We start from the raw sequence: 18931 nt of genomic DNA, 5'->3' as shown, positions 1-18931 counted from the left end.
ATGTTTAAACTTACCTTTAAGGGAAATAAGTGGGGGCTGACTCAGGGAAAGAGGGGATAGTAGGTAAGGAAAGGGCAAAGGCTAGAGTTAAGTGAATAATCCTGTACGTAGAGTGACATCATAGAGGACTTTTGGCTGGTGAATAGACCAGTAGGGAATACGGCCAATATATATCAACCTTGCCACTCATAAACTTAAAACCGACTGCATATGTATCCCCGTATTTCTTCTTCAGAACACTACTAATAAATAATAAATAATAAATCACCGCCCGTATAAGCAATTTGCGACTCTAATACGGGTGCTGATTTATTTGTTCAGGTGGTCTACAAATGTTCTGTTCTGCGCGTCTATTAAATTTCCACACGTACCAGACGCCCACATGGGATAACCTGATGCTTACAAAGCGGATTAAACTCAGTAGCAAATGTTATCTGGGTATTCGTTTACAAACGGAGACACCCCTAAAGGATCGCACCTGCTTGCGTCATAAGAAACATAAAAATCCAAAAACTAACGTAATTCCAAGAGACACAAAACGCGGAACGCTTCTGCATCTGCAGAAAGTACCGTTCTCGGACAGATCAACGCATTACGCCCACAGCAACTAGGTCAGAACGCCTCCAACTTGAGAGACAGGACCGTCAGCCAATCAGATAGCAGCTATCTTCTTTCAATTCCTATTGTACTAGATGAGCGCAATGAGGCGGGCTCTTAGCCGACAACCAACCAATGGAGTATTGTATGGGACCGGAAGAGACTCTGGTCCTGGAATTCTTGAGTATTCTCTATGGTTCTAGGGCCGAGCTGCGCTAAGAGACAGCGGGACAGAGGAATGGGAAATGACGTAAGGATTGCGGAGGGGCGCGAGGTTTCAAGATGGCGGTAGCTGAGGGGTAGACCGAGAGGCCGAGTTGAAGGCCCTTACCAAGTGAAAGAGGCCGGGAATCGCCCCCTGCCCGCTTCTCGTAGTCCTGGGAGCACAGCAGAAGTGTGAGTGTATGGAGTTGCTCTACTTCTTTTCCTCACCTCTTTCGTCCCTTCCACGGCCCGCGCAGTGGCTTGGGGGACACCCAGTCCCTTTGCCCCGCTCCTCCTCTCCCCGGCTGGGGTCTCCCGGTTGCGGACTGGGGTATTCCAGGGCCTGGGGTGGCGCGGCGACCAGTGGTTACGCGGTTGGCATCGCCCGGGGCGGTTGGGGCCGCTTCCTATGCACGTTGATTGGTAGCCTTAGGTTTGACGTCTTGTACCTCGAGTCATGGTCGGTCAACCGTCACTATGGTTTCGGCAGTTGCTGGTGTTGCCTCCTTTGGTGGACCTGGACCCTATCCCATTGAAGGTTTTTTGGCTATTTACAGTTCCCCAACGGTTATTTGGCTTGATTTTTCCAGTCGCCCCCGCTTGTAGACAAAAAACTAATCTTTGCAGACTTAAGCTCCCGTATCTTCCGTAAAATTCTCTGTAATTCGTATCCGTTGTGTTTCATTTGTGGGGGAGGAGATTCAGAACATGAGCCCGCTTGAGAAAGGAAAGCACGAAAAACGCAGGCAATCAAAGATGGGAGAGCTTGTATTTGTACGAATTTTGCATGTTTTCTTCCTTCCCTACCTCCTACTCCCTGCTGCTCTCCCACCCACACCTCCACCCCCCAGTTTTTCTGAGAAGGAAACCACTTGACAGGGTATATGGTAGCTAGAGCAGGAATATGGATCCATTATAAACATTATAGTTAAATAGTGAGTCAAACATCACAAGATATTTTATTTGTAATCCCGTTGTATCATCAGAGCTTTGTTATAAAGTAATTGATGGCCCCATTTTTTAGATGAGGAAGCTAAAAATCAGAGCCTTTGACACCACCGTCTTGAAGTAATTGCCACCAGAACAGCTATGAAACATCTAGCTTTCTGAAACATCTGGCTTTCGGGGCAATTGGACACTTGGCGAAAGACACATTAACTGTAACAAACTGGTCTGAAAATCTTCCCTTTCTTCCCTTTAAAAAGTGTCTACTTGCAAAAGGAAACAAATTTGTCCACCTTTGTTACTGGAAAGAATGCTTCAAAAAATTAAGCCCCATTCTTTTGGAATAAGAGGAAGAAGTCATGTAATAGGGTATTGTGTTAATAAAAGTTTTAGCTTACAAAATATTTTTTCCTCAAACAAGAATAAGTATTCCCTTTAGTTACCTTAAGAAATATATATTGGGAGTCAGGTATTAGAAAAATATGTGTCTTAATATTTAAATTTTGGGGAGCTCTCAGTGTAGCACTAATTTCAAATACTTGCATTTTTAGTTGTGTTTTGAACTCTTGAGAGTCAAGCATTATATCTGAATTAAATATGCTTAAATGAATGAGTTTTTAGCGTCTTAGAAGTGTTGAGAATGTACAGCATACATGCCAAGAAAAACCATGGAGCGAGGCAAGAGTGAGGTGTTTGTTTTGAGCCTAGATCCATTACCCCCATTCCGTTCGTATTCTTCTTTTACAATTACGTGTTAATAAAGGGAGGTTATAGAAGAAGGACTAATGAATTCTGATGTTCATGGTTTGTGCCATATCGTTAAAGCATTTTCTAGTTGTTTTTTTATCAGTTGACAAAGTCAGCGCTGTGATCCATAAGAAAAAAGATAAAGTAATGACTTGAGGATATTCAAAGTGGTCTTCACACTCATCACATTTCCAAAGAATGATGAAGATCTAAATTTTCATGGTCAAGGAACTTAATGCCATCTTTCTTGGACATTAAAGTCAAAACTAAGGAAAGAACAGTCTCACAGAATTTCTAATTAAAGGAATTTTTTTTTTCAGAGATTGGTAGGGACTAGAAAAAGGAAGAAATAAATTTAGGAGATATAAGCTATTTCTTTGTCTTCACCTTCACAGGTTTTTCTTTTTTTAATGAACAAGTAAACCATACAAATTGTCAACATGGGACGGAGATCTACATCATCCACCAAGAGTGGAAAATTTATGAACCCCACAGACCAAGCCCGTAAGTGTCCATTAGTGTGGAATGATGAAGTAGGAGAGTGTTAAAAATTGCACATATTAGGGAATTTATTTCTCTGTGGCTTAATTACAAGACCAGCAGTGATAGGAGGAATAAATTGTATATTCAGTGTTTGGATGGGAACATTAAGACGTTAAACATGCAAAGAAATTAGTACCCATATTTTAGTTTTCAGATTTGATTGACTTGCAAAGTAGAATTGGCTGAAAGTTTTCTTTTTGTATTTGAAATTTTGAGCAAATTAGTTTTGCGAGCCCTTGTTTCGCATTTTATGTTATCTTTTTCTTTCAGATTCATAGTTGTTTTTTATGGAACATTAAACAAAAATGTCTTGACATTTTTGGTTGTCATAATTAGAGGGATGCTCTTGGCATGTAGTGGATAGAGGCCAAAGATGCTGCTGTTTTACAGTGCATACTATAACTTCCCACAATAAAGAATTACCTGTATGAAATTGAAGGAAATGCTAATGTTCAAGATTCAAAAATTTTATTATATCTCCCTCTCTCCTTTTAAAGGAAAGGAAGCCCGGAAGAGAGAATTAAAGAAGGTATGATTTCAGAGGCATCTTATAAAACTTTTAAGTACTATTTGGCACATCTTGTGGTTTGGGATTAGTGGGTTTCAGAATAACATTTCTAATATTTTCTAGAAAAGATGCTTTATGCTTTTTATAAAAACTGTAAGATATACTAAGCCAAACTTTACTATATTTAGGAACTGAAGTAACTTTGCAGAGAAGCTCACTACAAGTTATAATGCCATTTTTGATTACTTTTCCAGTGAGTTAAAAAATACTTTGGAAAATAATTCTTTTTTGTTATTTATTAAAACATAACTTTTAAAATCTACCAATGAGGATGGAAATAAACATGATGCTAGATCACTTTATCCATTTTCCTGATTAACTATTATGTATATTACATTAGCTTAAATATATATATTGGCTTATAATATTTATAAATATATTACCTTTCTTTTCCTGATTAGCATTTTCCACTTAGCTGTTGAATTTGTGGCAAAGTACTTCAACAGAGTAAGAAAGGATTTGCTTTATAGTATTGTGCTTTAATACATTGAAGCAACACAGATTTTAAATAATGTTCAGTTGTGTTTTCATGTTTAGCATTAACTTCTGCAAAATTTTAAAATATTCTTTAATTTTAGAATTTAGCTTCAACCTTTCCTTTTTTTTTTTTTTTGGAAAAAAAAAAAAAAAAAAAACAACAAACTTTGGACTTCAGCTAGCAGAGGTTTTAGAACAAGGGGCAGGAACAATCACCCAAGGTCTTCAAGAACATAAGGGGTTTAAAAAAAGAAATTTTAAGTGTGTGTGTTTAAGTAACTGCTAAAGACCTCACAGAGCTCAAAGAAATACTTTACTAAGAAAACACATCTTAAAAATAGCATTTCTTTATCTTTTTGACAAATGTAAACGTTTTTAAGGCAAAAAATTACATAGCTGTTTCTGGTGGTCGAAACAAGTGATCAGAAGCCAAGGAGTTATTCTGTTCAGATTCTTAAAGCGGGTTGAAGTAAAACTCATGAGTGCCTGACGTCTTGACATCTGGCCTTCTTTTGTTTTTCTAAGAACAAAAAACAGCGCATGATGGTTCGAGCTGCAGTTTTAAAGATGAAGGATCCAAAACAGATAATCCGAGACATGGAGAAACTAGATGAAATGGGTAAGAATTTACAAACAGGCAGCTATAACAGTCTGACACATACAGAGGCAGGCAGGTAATGAGTGAAGCAGCATAGGCATAAGTAAAACAGAACAGCATGAGGACATTTGATGCTTGGATTTAATGTTAGTTTCAGGGAGACAAAATGGAGTGCTAGAGGGCTGTTGCAAACTGGAGACCCCATATACCAGAATAAGAGAGAAGTGATTATTTGGCTTTCGGCTAATTGTTATTATGAGATAACAGAAGCAGTTTGGCCAGCTTGGTTTTCAGGAGAAGACTTAAATCTGGTTTATGAAATAACCTTGGGTTTTTTGTTTGTCGTCTTTTATTTAATGTTGGCAACTACCATGTAAATCTATGTATTACACCCCTGTCAATATAAGGCAGTTTCCAATTTTTCCAGTCAGAATATCCAAAAAGATACTTGACTGTTTAGTAAGGATATAGAAAAAAAATCATCAAATACCTAAAACCAAATATATAAAATACTATACCAGGATTCTCTGCCTTTTTCACATTTTATAGAATAATTTTATTCACTCTTCATATGCATTGTAAGTATCGCTGCTTTGTTATAACTGGAATCACATGAAATAGCTGCATGTTATCTTTTTTTGGATCTAAGTTTGAAAATCGTTGATGTTGCCACTGGAAATTTTATCCTAACCCACAAATACCCTTCCTGTTTAATACTAGAACATGTAGAATATTTTGTTTTTTTAATAGAAGTTTTCAGACATGCAGAAAATAAAACAGTCTAGTTAACTTCCATGTACTTTTCACCTGTCAAGTTTTTGCCACTTTGTCTTCTACCCTTTGCCACTTTTGTAAAATAGCATTTTAAAGTGATCGTTACAAGTTCCATGGTTTGCCCAAAAACAGAGTAGTAAGTAAAAGAGATGCAATGAAACTCCTCAATGATACATTAAATGCAGTACAAGAAAAAATTCAGTCATGGCATTATGCTATTACAAGGTTTCTGAAATAATGTGGAAGAATCTGTGCAGCTAACCTGTGTAAGAGTTCTGGGTCAGGCTTCAAGATCCCAGATCTTTCCCAGTTCAGCTGTAACTGATTTCACTTCTTGCATCTGGTCTAAATATCAGCAGGGATAATTACTTTCCTTTCGGAATCAGAGAATCCTTCATTAAATGACCCCAAATGTTACGTGTTGTTTTAAAAGGAGCTAATAGTAATAACTGAGGTTTCTTGAGTAGTTATCTTGCTACACACCTGTGCACCAGTTTTTTCCCACTAGTTTTCTAATCCTCACGATTTTTTAGAGTAGTTGCACTGTCCCTATTTTACAGGTAAGGAAACTCGGGCACAGAAAGATTACATAGGTTTCTCAAGATCACACTGCTATGTAGTGGCAAAGCTGAGATTAAAGCTCAGGCATTCAATGCTTTTACTAATCACACTAGGAATAGTATAGTGTAAGAACACCCTCTAGATTTGAATAAATTACCAAGATTAATAATAGTTAATAGGATTTAAGGAAGAAGATAAACTTGTTATTCTTTTAAGAAAAAGGAAAGGGGTGAAGAGAATACTATTCATCAGGAGTCTAGTTACAATTTATAAAACTCAATACAGACTAGTTAAGGCAGAAAAAAGCATGCATTGGCTCTCTTAATTAAGAAGTCTGAACATAAAAAAAGAGAAATCCCTGAAACTAACCTCAAAATCCAATCTCATCATCAGTACTGTCCATCTGTCTAGTCTGGTCTCTGTTAGCCTCATTCAGCTTACTACTGATGAACTTCTCCTTGGGATGGAAGGTGGAATATACGTGTGTAATTAGTGATGATTGGGAGACAAGGCCACAGGCAGCTCTAGATTTGTTTTATCTCTACATAACACATCCAGAAAGAAAATCTTGAGAGTTTCTGTCTCTCACATCTACATTTAAAATCTCAGGGAAAGTTCTGGCCCTAGTTTGGATCATGTGCTCATTGATCTCTGAGTGATTCACTAAAAAGGAAAATAGGGGGATATGATTGACCAGACAGGCCTGGAGGTCTTATTCTTGGGATAGAGGACCTGCAGTTAAGCCCCATGTTGACACATGATTAGTTGGGGAGAAAAAGGATCGTATGGTAGCTAGGCCAGGAATACAGATCTGTTATAAAGATTATAGTTAAGTGGTGAGTCAAACACCACCAGATATTTTATTCGTAATCCCATTGTATCATCATAGCTTTATTACAAAAATTTTACTTGAGAGTTCAAGTAAAATGCCTAAGATCTCAAAAAAAAATTTTTTTTTTGAGACGAGGTTTTGCTCTTGTTGCCCAGGCTGGAGTGCAGTGGTGCGATCTCAGCTCACTGCAACCTCCGCCTCCCAGATGCAAGCGATTCTTCTGCCTCAGCCTCCCAAATAGCTGGGACTACAGGCATGCACCACCACGCCCAGCTAATAGATCTCAAAATTTGACAGGACTAATATGGTATGTAAACACAAATCTGACAGAATCTTCACCAGGTTTTCAGCACAGAGCAGTGAAAATTGATTTTTATTACAATGAAGATGAAAATCAATTAGGTGGCATTTCTGAGAAAGGTAAAATTAGTGGCCATCTAAAAAGGGTGGGGATTTTAATAAATATTGTAGTTCCTTGAATAAAATTGAAAAGAGTATGTCTGGGTATCTAGGTCTCTTAAAAAATTTTTAGCATATATGGAGGTTTTTATTATGTAACCTATTGATACGTAATTGAAGTGGCCTCTTATATTTAATTCCATAATCTACTTTTTCTCTTAGAGTTTAACCCAGTGCAACAGCCACAATTAAATGAGAAAGTACTGAAAGACAAGCGTAAAAAACTGCGTGAAACCTTCGAACGTATTCTACGACTCTATGAAAAAGAGAATCCAGATATTTACAAAGAATTGAGAAAGCTAGAAGTAGAATATGAACAGAAGAGGGCTCAACTTAGCCAATATTTTGATGCTGTCAAGGTAATCAAGGTTTTCTTTTTAGAGATAAACTAAAATATTACACAGATTGAGTATCCCTTATGCAAAGTGCTTGGGACCAGAAGTGTTTCGGATTTAGTGTTGTTTTTTATTTTGTTTTGTTTTTGCATATATTTGCATATATTTGGGGGATGGCACCCTAGTCTAAGCATGAAATTAACATAGCCTGAAGATAATGTTATAAATTCTGTGCATGAAACAAAACTACGACCCATCACATTAGGTCAGGTGTGGATTTTTCCACCATGGCATCATGTGGGAGTCAAAAAGTTTAGGATCTTGGAGCATTTCAGATTTTCAGATTAGGGATGCTCAACCTGTACTTAGATTTAAAAAGTTAATGGAAGAATTAGTCATGTTGAACCTCTTCCTCATAGCAGTTTCTTCTAAAACTAAACATATACCTACCGTGTGAACCAGCAAATCTAATCCTTTTTATTTAAACAGAAGAAATTAATTCAAAAACTAGGATCAGCCTATGTGTTCACTAATAGGATAATGGATAATTAAACTGTAGCATATTTGTACAATCAGATACTATTCAGCAATAAAAGGAATAATCTAATACTCAAAACAGCATGGAATAAAAAAAGAAAAATTATGAATAAATCTCAAAAACATGCTAAGTTTATTTCATTGTTATGATTTCATTTTTATGAAATTCTAGAATAGTCACAGCTAATCTGTGCAGGAAAAAAAGATATAGCCGTGGTTGCCTTTGGGGATGATAGAGATGGATTGGGAAGGAGTATGAGGTATATGCATTTGTCAGAACTTACTGAATTTGTACATTTTGTTTACCTCAAAATAAAGATGGGAAAAAATCAAATGCTATAATTTCTGTAAAGGAGGTAATATGTCTCCCATTTTACAGATGAAGGCACAAGTTAACTTGCTTAGTTAAGCTAATACACAACAGAAATTCAACATAGGCAAGCTAATGAGCCCATCCTCCACCACTGGATATATACTATTTGTTAGTTGACATGTATTATTTTTATTTTTGTTTGTTTGTTTTTTGTTTTTGAGACCGAGTCTCACTGTGTTGCCCAGGCTCACTGCAACTTCTGCCTCCCAGGTTCAAACAATTCTCCTCCCTCAGCCTCCTGAGTAGCTGGGACTACAGGCGCACACCACCACAACCGGCTAATTTTTGTATTTTTAGTAGAGACGGGGTTTCACCATCTTGGCCAGGCTGGTCTCAAACTCCTGACCTCGTGATCCACCCGCCTCAGCCTCCCAAAGTGCTGGGATTACAGGCGTGAGCCACCACGCCCAGCCCGACATGTATTTTTCTGTCACCCTGCATATTAAATGGGGTAGGTCTGATGCTAGATACTTGTAACAGTTGGGTTTCTCTAAACAACAGCTATTTCGAATCACATCCAAAAAGAATTACCTGATAAGAGGAGAAAAAGCTGCTGGGTTTTAGCGTTTTTAAAAGTGAAGATTTCTTTCAATTCTTTGACAATCTGTTAAGTATTGACGTGAGATTATTTTTGTGGGGGTTTTTAGTGATATTTATGTTAGTTGGAAAGCGTGTCCAAATTACGAAACAGCTGACTTGTCATTTTTAGTGTTTAGTTAGTGGATGACTTTTTTATCGTACTATTGAATGGTTCTCTCTCTTTCAGAATGCTCAGCATGTAGAAGTGGAGAGTATTCCTTTGCCGGATATGCCACATGCTCCTTCCAACATTTTGATCCAGGACATTCCACTTCCTGGTGCCCAGCCACCCTCTATACTAAAGAAAACCTCAGCCTATGGGTAAGGAAGCAGTGTCACAATCAGAGAGCATTTAGTAAAGGCACAAATTGACTGTCCAGTGCCAAAATTAATGCAGGGGGAAATAAAGACAATGTGGATGTAAACAGTGTGACATTTGATTAAATGTAAAATAAATCCCTTGAAAATTGTTTAGAAGACAAAATAAATATCTCATTCCTGTTAAGTGATTACTGTGGGGATTTTTTTGTTTTTGTTTTTTTGTTAACAGACCTCCAACTCGGGCAGTTTCTATCCTTCCTCTTCTTGGACATGGTGTTCCACGTTTGCCCCCTGGCAGAAAACCTCCTGGCCCTCCCCCTGGTCCACCTCCTCCTCAAGTCGTGCAGATGTATGGCCGTAAAGTGGGTTTTGCCCTAGATCTTCCCCCTCGTAGGCGAGATGAAGACATGTTATATAGTCCTGAACTTGGTGAGAAGTGACTGTTCCTTTGCTGTTATAACTATCATTTTTTGTGTTAGGCCTGTTTAACATATTGTTCACCACCCTCAGAACTTAGGAAGTAAATGAGAGGATATCATGTGCATACTAATATACATACAGTTGGATAAATCATAGGATCTACTCAAGTAAAAGCATCATACATAAGTATAGAAATGTTTATTGTGTTTTAAGTCAGGCTTTCCTTGGAGATGTCACTCTTGCTACTAATCCCTTAAGACTTGTATATCTGGTTCCCTTTTAGCTTTATTGTCATCAGACTAGAGCATCGTTGTATACATTCACTGACTGTATGTGTATACAAGCATGATTGTTGCTAAAGGAGGAAGTGGGTTTTCAAAGTAGAACCTCTTTTAAAAAAAATCTTAAATTACCAAAAAGAAGTGTTTAAAATTATTGGCAAATGAAAATATTGTTAGACTGTATGAATAGCTATATACAGGAATGTTTTTTTGTAAGCATTAAGTTGTTACAGTGTGAGTTAAATAGGATAATTTTCTGTATTTCTGGGTACCATGTCATGGAGGGTCCAATCATATTACTTCTCCATGTTCCTTTCCCACTTTTCAGCCCAGCGAGGTCATGATGATGATATTTCTAGCACCAGTGAAGATGATGGCTATCCTGAGGACATGGATCAAGATAAGCATGATGACAGTACTGATGACAGTGACACCGACAAATCAGATGGAGAAAGTGACGGGGATGAATTTGTGCACCGTGATGATGGTGAGAGAGACAACAATGAAGAAAAGAAGTCAGGTATGTGCGGATGAAGATCCATGGTATTGATCAATAAAGAAAAGACAAGCTGAAGGTCCTAATTTATCAGTGAATCTGTGAGAGTACTCTGAAATCTTTGGAAGTAGGGATCATAGCTATATTCATCTTTATATACTAAAATTTTGAAAGTTTTTGACACAGTAAGTACTCAGTGGATGTTTATGAGGAAAAACAAACTGTGTGTAATAAAAATGTCTATGCAAAAGTTCACTTCGGGGTAAAAGGTATAACTATTCAACAGCATAAACATGTATTTTTATGGGTATGTTATAGGAAAGGAGAATAGCCATATTAAGAAAAACATTGATGTTGTATTTTATAAATCTGTTTAAATATCTACCTTTGAAGCCCTTTTATAGTATCTTACATGAACCAGGATCATATTTATAACCCAGGTACACTCAAGAGTGGAATCATGAAACATATTGTATCTATAATGTGTATGTTTATTATTAAAAAATTCAGGCTAGGCGCGGTGGCTCACGCCTGTAATCCTAGCACTTTGGGAGGCCGCAGCAGGCAGATCACAAGGTCAGGAGATCGAGACCATCCTGGCTACCAGGGTGAAACCCCGTCTGTACTAAAAATACAAAAAATTAGCCAGGCGTGGTGGTGGGCACCTGTAGTCCCAGCTACTTGGGAGGCTGAGGCAGGAGAATGGCTTGAACCCAGGAGATGGAGCTTGCAGTAAACCGAGATCGTGCCACTACACTCCAACCCGGGCAACAGAGTGAGGCTCCGTGTCAAAAAAAAAAAAATTCAAATAGGACATTTGTCAAGAAAATTTTAAGCATCGTTAATAGGTACTGACAGTGCAAAATGCACACCAATTCTATCAAACCTCAGCAGTTTTGGAGCTTCTTTTGGGATTGTTTTTGTAGCCTACAACAGAATATTTATATAATACTATGTAATACTAATGTTAATATTGATAATGACAAATTTTTCTCCTGCTGTGTCTTAAGAATTGTGGTTGCAAACACAAAAAAGCTAGTTAAAAATAATAGAGCTGGTAATGAAAGATTATTATACAGGACTGTTAGGTAGGAACTAGTACTGGAAAGTAGAAAGCCATTAGAGCCACGGCAGCTCCACTTTTTTCTGGGTCTATGTGGTCTCTTGCCTTCTTTTTCTTTTATTCTGCCGACAGATTTTTTTTTTTTTCTTTTTTCTTTTATCTTTTTTTTTGAGACAATCTCACTCTTGTCACCCAGGTTGGAGTGCAGTGGCACAATATCAACTCACTGCAACCTTCATCTCCTGGGGGTCAAGCGATTCTCCTGCCTCAGTCTCCCACGTAGCTGGAATTACAGGCACCCACCACCATGCACGGCTAATTTTTGTATTTTTAGTAGAGACGGGGTTTGACCATGTTGACCAGGCTGGTTTCGAACTTCTGACCACAGGTGATCTGCCCACCTTGGCCTCCCAAAGTGCTGGGAATAGAGGCATGAGCCACAGCACCCAACCACATTTTTCTTATATATTCTCATCAATACACATGTTCTGAAAATGACCATCCCAACTCTGAGTTGATATTCACTCAGCTAATATTTATTGAGTTTTTACTATACACACGGCATTTTTTCTAGGCACTAAGGATACAGGGTAAACAAAACTAAAGTCCTGTTCACATGGAACTATTCTGCTCCTAAAATGTTTACTAACTAAAAATACTCCTATCCAACGTCCAATGGATAGCCTTAGTCAATTAAGAAGTTCTTTTTAGGCCGGGCACGGTGGCTCATGCCTGTAATCCCAGCACTTTGGGAGGCTGAGGTGGGTGGATCACCTGAGGTGAGGAGTTCGAGACAGCCTGACCAACATGGAGAAACCCCGTCTCTACTGAAAATACAAAATTAGCCGGGCGTGGGTGCACATGCCCGTAATCCCAGCTACTCGGGAGGCTGAGGCAGGATAATCACTTGAACCTGGGAGGCAGAGTTTGCGGTGAGCTGAGATCGCACCAGCTTGGGCAACAAGAGCAAAACTCCGTCTCAAAAAAAAAAAAAAAGTTCTTTTTAGTCTTAGCTTGCTAAGAGTTTTTTTTTTTTTTTAATCATAAGTATTTTTTTATATCTGTTGGGATGTAACTTTTTTTTTGTTCTTTGTAAGTTCTTTATTGTAGTGAACTACATTGCTGGCTTTTAGAACACTTGGATTCAACTTGCTTATATATTTTTTTCCTTTTTGTAAATTTTAATTTTGATAGTTTTGGGGGAACAGGTTGTGTTTGGTTACATGGATAAGTTCTTTAATGGTGATTTCTGAGATTTTGATGCATCCCTCACCCAAGTAGGGTATACACTGTATCCAGTCTGTAGTCTCCTTTCCCTCACTCCCCTCCCACCCTTCCCCACTGAGTCCCCAAAGTCCATGGTATCATATCTTAGCTCCCACTTACAAGTGAGAGCATACAGTATTTGGTTTTTCATTCCTGAGTTACTTCACTTAGAGTAATGGCCTCCAACTCCATCCAAGTTGCTATAAAGGCCATTATTTTGTTCCATTTTATGGCTGAGTAGTATTCCATGGTGGATGTATACCATTCTTTAACCATTGGTTGGTTGATGACATTTAGATTGGTTTCATATTTTTGCAATTGCAAATTGTGCTGCTATAAACATGTATAACTTGCTTATATTTTATGTTGGCCAATAGATGAGTTTTGGTATCAGGTTTAAGCTAACTTCATGAGTTGGGTAACATTTCATCTTTTCCTATGCTCTTTATCAGGAAATTTCTGTAACTTAATGTTTGGCTGAATTTCCTCCTAAAATTATTTGTAGCCTTTAAGGAGTAGATCTTCAACTACCATTTAAGTTTTGTATATTCTGGGCTTATCACCTCTTTGACCAACTTTAATAATTTATATTTTCTAGAACATTGTTTTTATCTGGGTGTTCATATCATTAATATAGCTGTCTCATCCTGCACCTCTGCCAAGTAGTGGGTAGCAGTCATATCTAGTACTTTATACTATTATATAGTAAACATTTACTGAATTTTGTTGATCCCAATCTACTCTACTCCCTTCTTTGACCCCTTAGGTCTGAGTGTACGGTTTGCAGATATGCCTGGAAAATCAAGGAAGAAAAAGAAGAACATGAAGGAACTGACTCCTCTTCAAGCCATGATGCTTCGTATGGCAGGTAAGACAGGGAAAAAATAGTGAATCACCTTTTGGTGTATCCTCACGCTAATTGCTTTACATACATTTTTCCATTTAGTATCTCAGCAACCTTCAAGTAAGTAAGAAGTCCTTGTTTTACAAAAATAAGATTTGGAACCATCATATAGGCTGCCTGAAGTTACATAGCAAGTAAATGGTTGGGCTGGCATTTAAATATTGGTCTGTCTTGTTTTAAAGCCTGAGTTCATTCCACTATGCTACACTAATACAGATGAGTATAGAATAGTATTTCTTTCACATCTAAGTATTTTATTGAAGAAGACTATTTGGTTTTTAATTTTAAGAACACATTTATTAACCATGTGTATTCAGTCATTGCTGTTCTCCAAACTGTAAAAAAGTGAATCAACTCCATTTACTGAGTTTAAAATTTCTTTCAGGTCAAGAAATCCCTGAGGAGGGACGGGAAGTAGAGGAATTTTCAGAGGACGATGATGAAGATGATTCTGATGACTCTGAAGCAGAAAAGCAATCACAAAAACAGCATAAAGAGGAATCCCATTCTGATGGCGCATCCACTGCTTCTTCACAGCAGCAGGCTCCGCCGCAGTCTGTTCCTCCTTCTCAGATACAAGCACCTCCCATGCCAGGACCACCACCTCTTGGACCACCACCTGCTCCACCATTACGGCCTCCTGGGCCACCTACAGGCCTCCCTCCTGGTCCACCTCCAGGTAAACACTTACATCATGTGACTAAAGTTTAAATGAGGTTAGAGTGAAGTCATTCCAAAAAACAGTATGTGTTATTAGCGTTCATGTTTTCTTGTTTCCTCCTAATGGGATTCTCTTAAGATGTGAAAGATTCTCAAAGGACAAGTAAAGCTTGTTTATTCCTAAACCATTGTTTGCAACTCATAGTTCTACTGACAGCCACCTGTTTTTCTGCAAAGCACTCTTTTTTCAAAGTTTTTCTGATTACAACAGACAGAAACTTGAACATGTAATGGAGGCTTTCTTTAGTATTGTTTTTTAATATGATAGGTTGACCTAGCTCTAAATTGGCAGCAGGTGGGAGTAAGACACAGTTAATACTGTCTTGTGTTCTTAGGTTAAGAATGTTGAATGTCAGTGTAATCTGCATAGTTTTTTAGTTGTAGTTCTTTTTTAGAGGCAAAGGTGATTAGTCTGTTTATTAAGTGTTCAGCTCAAAAGTATAAAAAGATTATAAAATGAAACAACAGAGAACTTTTCAGCTATTTGTGATTTTAGTCCTTCATCCTATTATCAGCCTACTAAGTTTTCTTCAGTTAAGCTAATCATTTTCCGATTGGTGCAAAGGAAAGTTACATATTTTATGTCATTCTTAGTGGTCTTTATCTATATATTCATGGGTTTCAAGGGGTCCTTAAAGCATTGGGGTTTTTTTTGGTTTTTTTGTGGGGTTTTTTTGCTTGCCTTTTTTTTTTATCATTATATTTTAAGTTCTAGGGTACATGTGCATAACATGCAGGTTTGTTACATATGTATACATGTGCCATGGTGTGCTGCACCTATTAACTCCTCATTTATATTAGGTATTTCTCCTAATGCTGTCCCTCCCCCCTAAATCATGCTGCTATAAAGACACATGCACACGTATGTTTATTGCGGCACTATTCACAATAGCAAAGACTTGAAACCAACCCAAATGTCCATCAGTGATAGACGGGATTAAGAAAATGTGGCACATATACACCATGGAATACTATGCAGCCATAAAAAGGGATGAGTTCATGTCCTTTGTAGGGACAAAGCATTGTGTTTTATATTCCATTTTCAGCTTATACTGGAACCATTTAAGAATTCTTAATCACCTTTTTATATTTCCAGCATTGCAGAGCTGTGATTGAGTACGCTTTTTGTCAGTGTTGGGAAATAAAGTGAAAAGATCCACAACAAATCCAGTACCATTTTTCTGGTGCTCAGATATTTTTTTTTTAGACAAAGTCTCACTCTGTCCCCCATGCTGGAGTGCGGTGGTGTGATCTCGGCTCACTGCAACCTCCGCCTCCCGGGTTCAAGCAATCCTCCTGCCTCAGCCTCCCGAGTAGCAGGGATTATAAGTGCCCGCCACCATGCCCAGCTAATTTTTTTGTATTTTTAGTAGAGACAGGGTTTCACCATCTTGGTCAGGCTGGTCTTAAACTCATAACCTCGTGATCCACCCGCCTGAGCCTCCCAAAATGCTGGGATTACAGGCGTGAGGTGGCTGTACTGTGCCCGGCTGTACTGAGATATTTATTGAGTGAATTCTGTTTCCATGTATGTTTCATTAAGTTTTTGAAGTTAATCTGATTTCAGGTTAAAGTCAAACCACATTTGAGTTACTTTTAAGCCATAATTATTACTTAATGTATATTTGTGTGACATTAATTTATCATTTCTCCCTTTTCAGGAGCTCCTCCATTCCTGAGACCACCTGGAATGCCAGGACTCCGAGGGCCCTTACCCCGACTTTTACCTCCAGGACCACCACCAGGCCGACCCCCTGGCCCTCCCCCAGGTCCACCTCCAGGTCTGCCTCCTGGTCCCCCTCCTCGGGGACCCCCACCAAGGCTACCTCCCCCTGCACCTCCAGGTGACACTTTCAATTTCTATAATAAAAACTTTGCCTACTGTTTATTTAATTTGTTCTAAGATATATGGTCACATTTCAGTATTCTGAAATCTGAGGTAATCTTACAGTCGGTGGTGGTTTTTAAGTTGTTGTTGACCTGGTTTGAAGTAGAGTTCTTCCAGTGGGTATTTGCACTTGGTTCGCTTGAGGGACTTCTAGCCAGAGAACATGGGATTAAATTCTCTATTTGATAATTTTTTGGTTTTAGTTGTAGTTATGAAGCCGTTCCATGCATCCGCATGAGTACCAACTTAAAGTTTAAAATTACAGAGAGTGTTTTTTTTTTCCTTTCTTCTACCTAGTGTCAAGGTTACACATGCAGATTTTCTTGTGGGCTTGTTTTATGTGGCAGGTATATTTCTAGTTTACAACACTGAAATGTCCCACTTTCATGTGAAGATCTGCTTTTAAGTGCCCCATCTGGGGCTTTTTTTTTCTTTCTCTCTTAGTGGTACACAGAATAATTATGAGTTAATGTAATCAATAGGATCTTAGATTTGATAAAATATGGTACTTTAATTTAAAAGTAGCATTTGAAGAACTGAAATCTGCAGTTCTTGGTATATGAATATTGTGTATGTCTGACTGTCCATAGGACATGAGTTCTTTTCCAGTAATGATGACAGATTGTGATTAGTTGCATTCTCTTACTCCATGTGCACTTTTTTTCCTTCGAGACGGAGTTTCGCTCTTGTTGCCCAGGCTGGAGTGCAATGGTGCGATCTCAGCTCACTGCAACCTCCGCCTCCTGGGTTCAAGCAATTCTCCTGCCTCAGCCTCCCAAGTAGCTGGGATTATAGGCGTGCACAACCACGCCCAGCTAATTTTGTATTTTTAGTAGAGACACGGTTTCATCATGTTGGTCAGGCTGGTCTTGAGCTCCTGACCTTAAATGATCCACACGCCTTGGCCTCCCAAAGTGCTGGGATTACAAATGTGAGCCACCATGCTTGACCTCCATGTGCATTTAATGACCAGGGTTAAAATTTTCTTTCTTGCACATTGTTACCTTTTTGTGCAGGGGAAATGGTAATAGAAATATAATGCATGGGCATTGGTCTCCTGACCTTGTCCTTACTAATATCTGCACTATGCAGCTGGAATAGAATCTTGGGATGTGAGATTTGAGATGGTAATTTGAAACCAGTTGATGTCACTTTATATTTTAAAGTAGAACATTATTTAGAGAAGAGAACATATTACTGTAAGTGCAGGAATATAGGCTGAAGGTAAATACTGTTTTATAATAAAATATTCCTGAGTTTCAAATTGCAACCAGTATGAGTTCAGCTTTTCTGTAAGTTGTTATCCATTTTTTAAAAAATTGGTAACCAATATTTAAATGTCCTTAATAGTAATTAAATTGTATTAGTTCTTACAGTATTCATCCTGCCTATTTTATTCATTTAGGTATTCCTCCACCTCGTCCTGGCATGATGCGCCCACCTTTGGTGCCTCCCCTTGGACCTGCCCCCCCTGGGCTTTTCCCACCAGCTCCCTTGCCGAACCCTGGGGTTTTAAGTGCCCCACCCAACTTGATTCAGCGACCGAAGGCGGATGATACGAGTGCAGCCACCATTGAGAAGAAAGCCACAGCAACCATCAGTGCCAAGCCACAGATCACTAATCCCAAGGCAGAGATTACTCGATTTGTGCCCACTGCACTGAGAGTACGTCGGGAGAATAAAGGGGCTACTGCTGCTCCCCAGAGAAAGTCAGAGGATGATTCTGCTGTGCCTCTTGCCAAAGCAGCACCCAAATCTGGTCCTTCTGTTCCTGTCTCAGTACAAACTAAGGATGATGTCTATGAGGCTTTCATGAAAGAGATGGAAGGGCTACTGTGACAGCTTTTGATGCCAGAACAGGCTTCTGTTCACAACAGTGGCCCATGGAGAAAGAAGCTCTTATTAAACTTAGATGAAAGAGCTGCTTCCATTGTCAGGGTATTTTCTAATTTCAGTTCAAGGAATATCCTAAAATTTAGCCTTGTTCAGAATTTACTGCACATAAAAGAGGGTATTTCATCCAGAATAGATCAGTTATTGAAGCAGTGCTGCTAACATCCATTCCCTTTCACACCACCATTTTCATCCTGTTTCTTCCCCTCCTCCAGTTCTTCGGAAATTTGTGATCACAGGGGGATCTTAGTTGCTTACTTGTTTTGACTCTCTTGTGTGCTGTGGGCACTGGAGTAGAGATTTTTGAAAACAGTTTATTTCATCTTGCCTTTTGTGTTTGAATTATTTTTAATATTTTCCTGTAAATATTTTGTAATATTTTACTTGTAATGAAATGGATCACAATGTCATTTCCTAATACAAGGCAGGATATGTGGGAAGAAAATGTATAATTATTTGATTAAAATTATTTCCCACTGACCTAAACTTTCAGTGATTCGTGGGAAAAATAAATAAATGTTCTACACCAAGATACTGACTCTGTGTTACT

The 18931-nt window shown here is 38.4% G+C and overlaps 1 protein-coding gene across 1 annotated transcript; it reads left to right on the top strand.

Annotated features, from left to right (window-relative positions):
• Positions 1 to 849: 849 nt before the first annotated feature.
• Positions 850 to 18911, top strand: WBP11 (WW domain binding protein 11). The gene is made up of 12 exons (XM_005570229.4): positions 850 to 993; positions 2889 to 2997; positions 3534 to 3565; positions 4607 to 4700; positions 7468 to 7664; positions 9317 to 9450; positions 9680 to 9879; positions 10480 to 10671; positions 13743 to 13844; positions 14266 to 14559; positions 16262 to 16444; positions 17894 to 18911. The coding sequence occupies exons 2-12, from the start codon at positions 2934 to 2936 to the stop codon at positions 18325 to 18327; spliced, it is 1926 nt and encodes a 641-aa protein (XP_005570286.1). The 5' UTR covers positions 850 to 993; positions 2889 to 2933; the 3' UTR covers positions 18328 to 18911.
• The last annotated feature ends 20 nt before the right edge of the window (positions 18912 to 18931 follow it).

This window comes from Macaca fascicularis, chromosome 11 (assembly GCF_037993035.2).
Source record: "Macaca fascicularis isolate 582-1 chromosome 11, T2T-MFA8v1.1".
Lineage (NCBI taxonomy): Eukaryota > Metazoa > Chordata > Mammalia > Primates > Cercopithecidae > Macaca > Macaca fascicularis.
This window is presented reverse-complemented; position numbering and strand designations above follow the sequence as displayed.

What these genes read in the sequence shown, in the direction of transcription:
- WBP11 (XM_005570229.4), top strand. Translation starts at nt 2,934, where the DNA reads ATGGGACGGAGATCTACATCATCCACCAAGAGTGGAAAATTTATGAAC. An exon ending in AAGAAAACCTCAGCCTATGG is followed by an intron (nt 9,451 to 9,679) that starts GTAAGGAAGCAG and finishes TTTTGTTAACAG; the next exon opens with ACCTCCAACTCGGGCAGTTT. An exon ending in GTTATATAGTCCTGAACTTG is followed by an intron (nt 9,880 to 10,479) that starts GTGAGAAGTGAC and finishes CCCACTTTTCAG; the next exon opens with CCCAGCGAGGTCATGATGAT.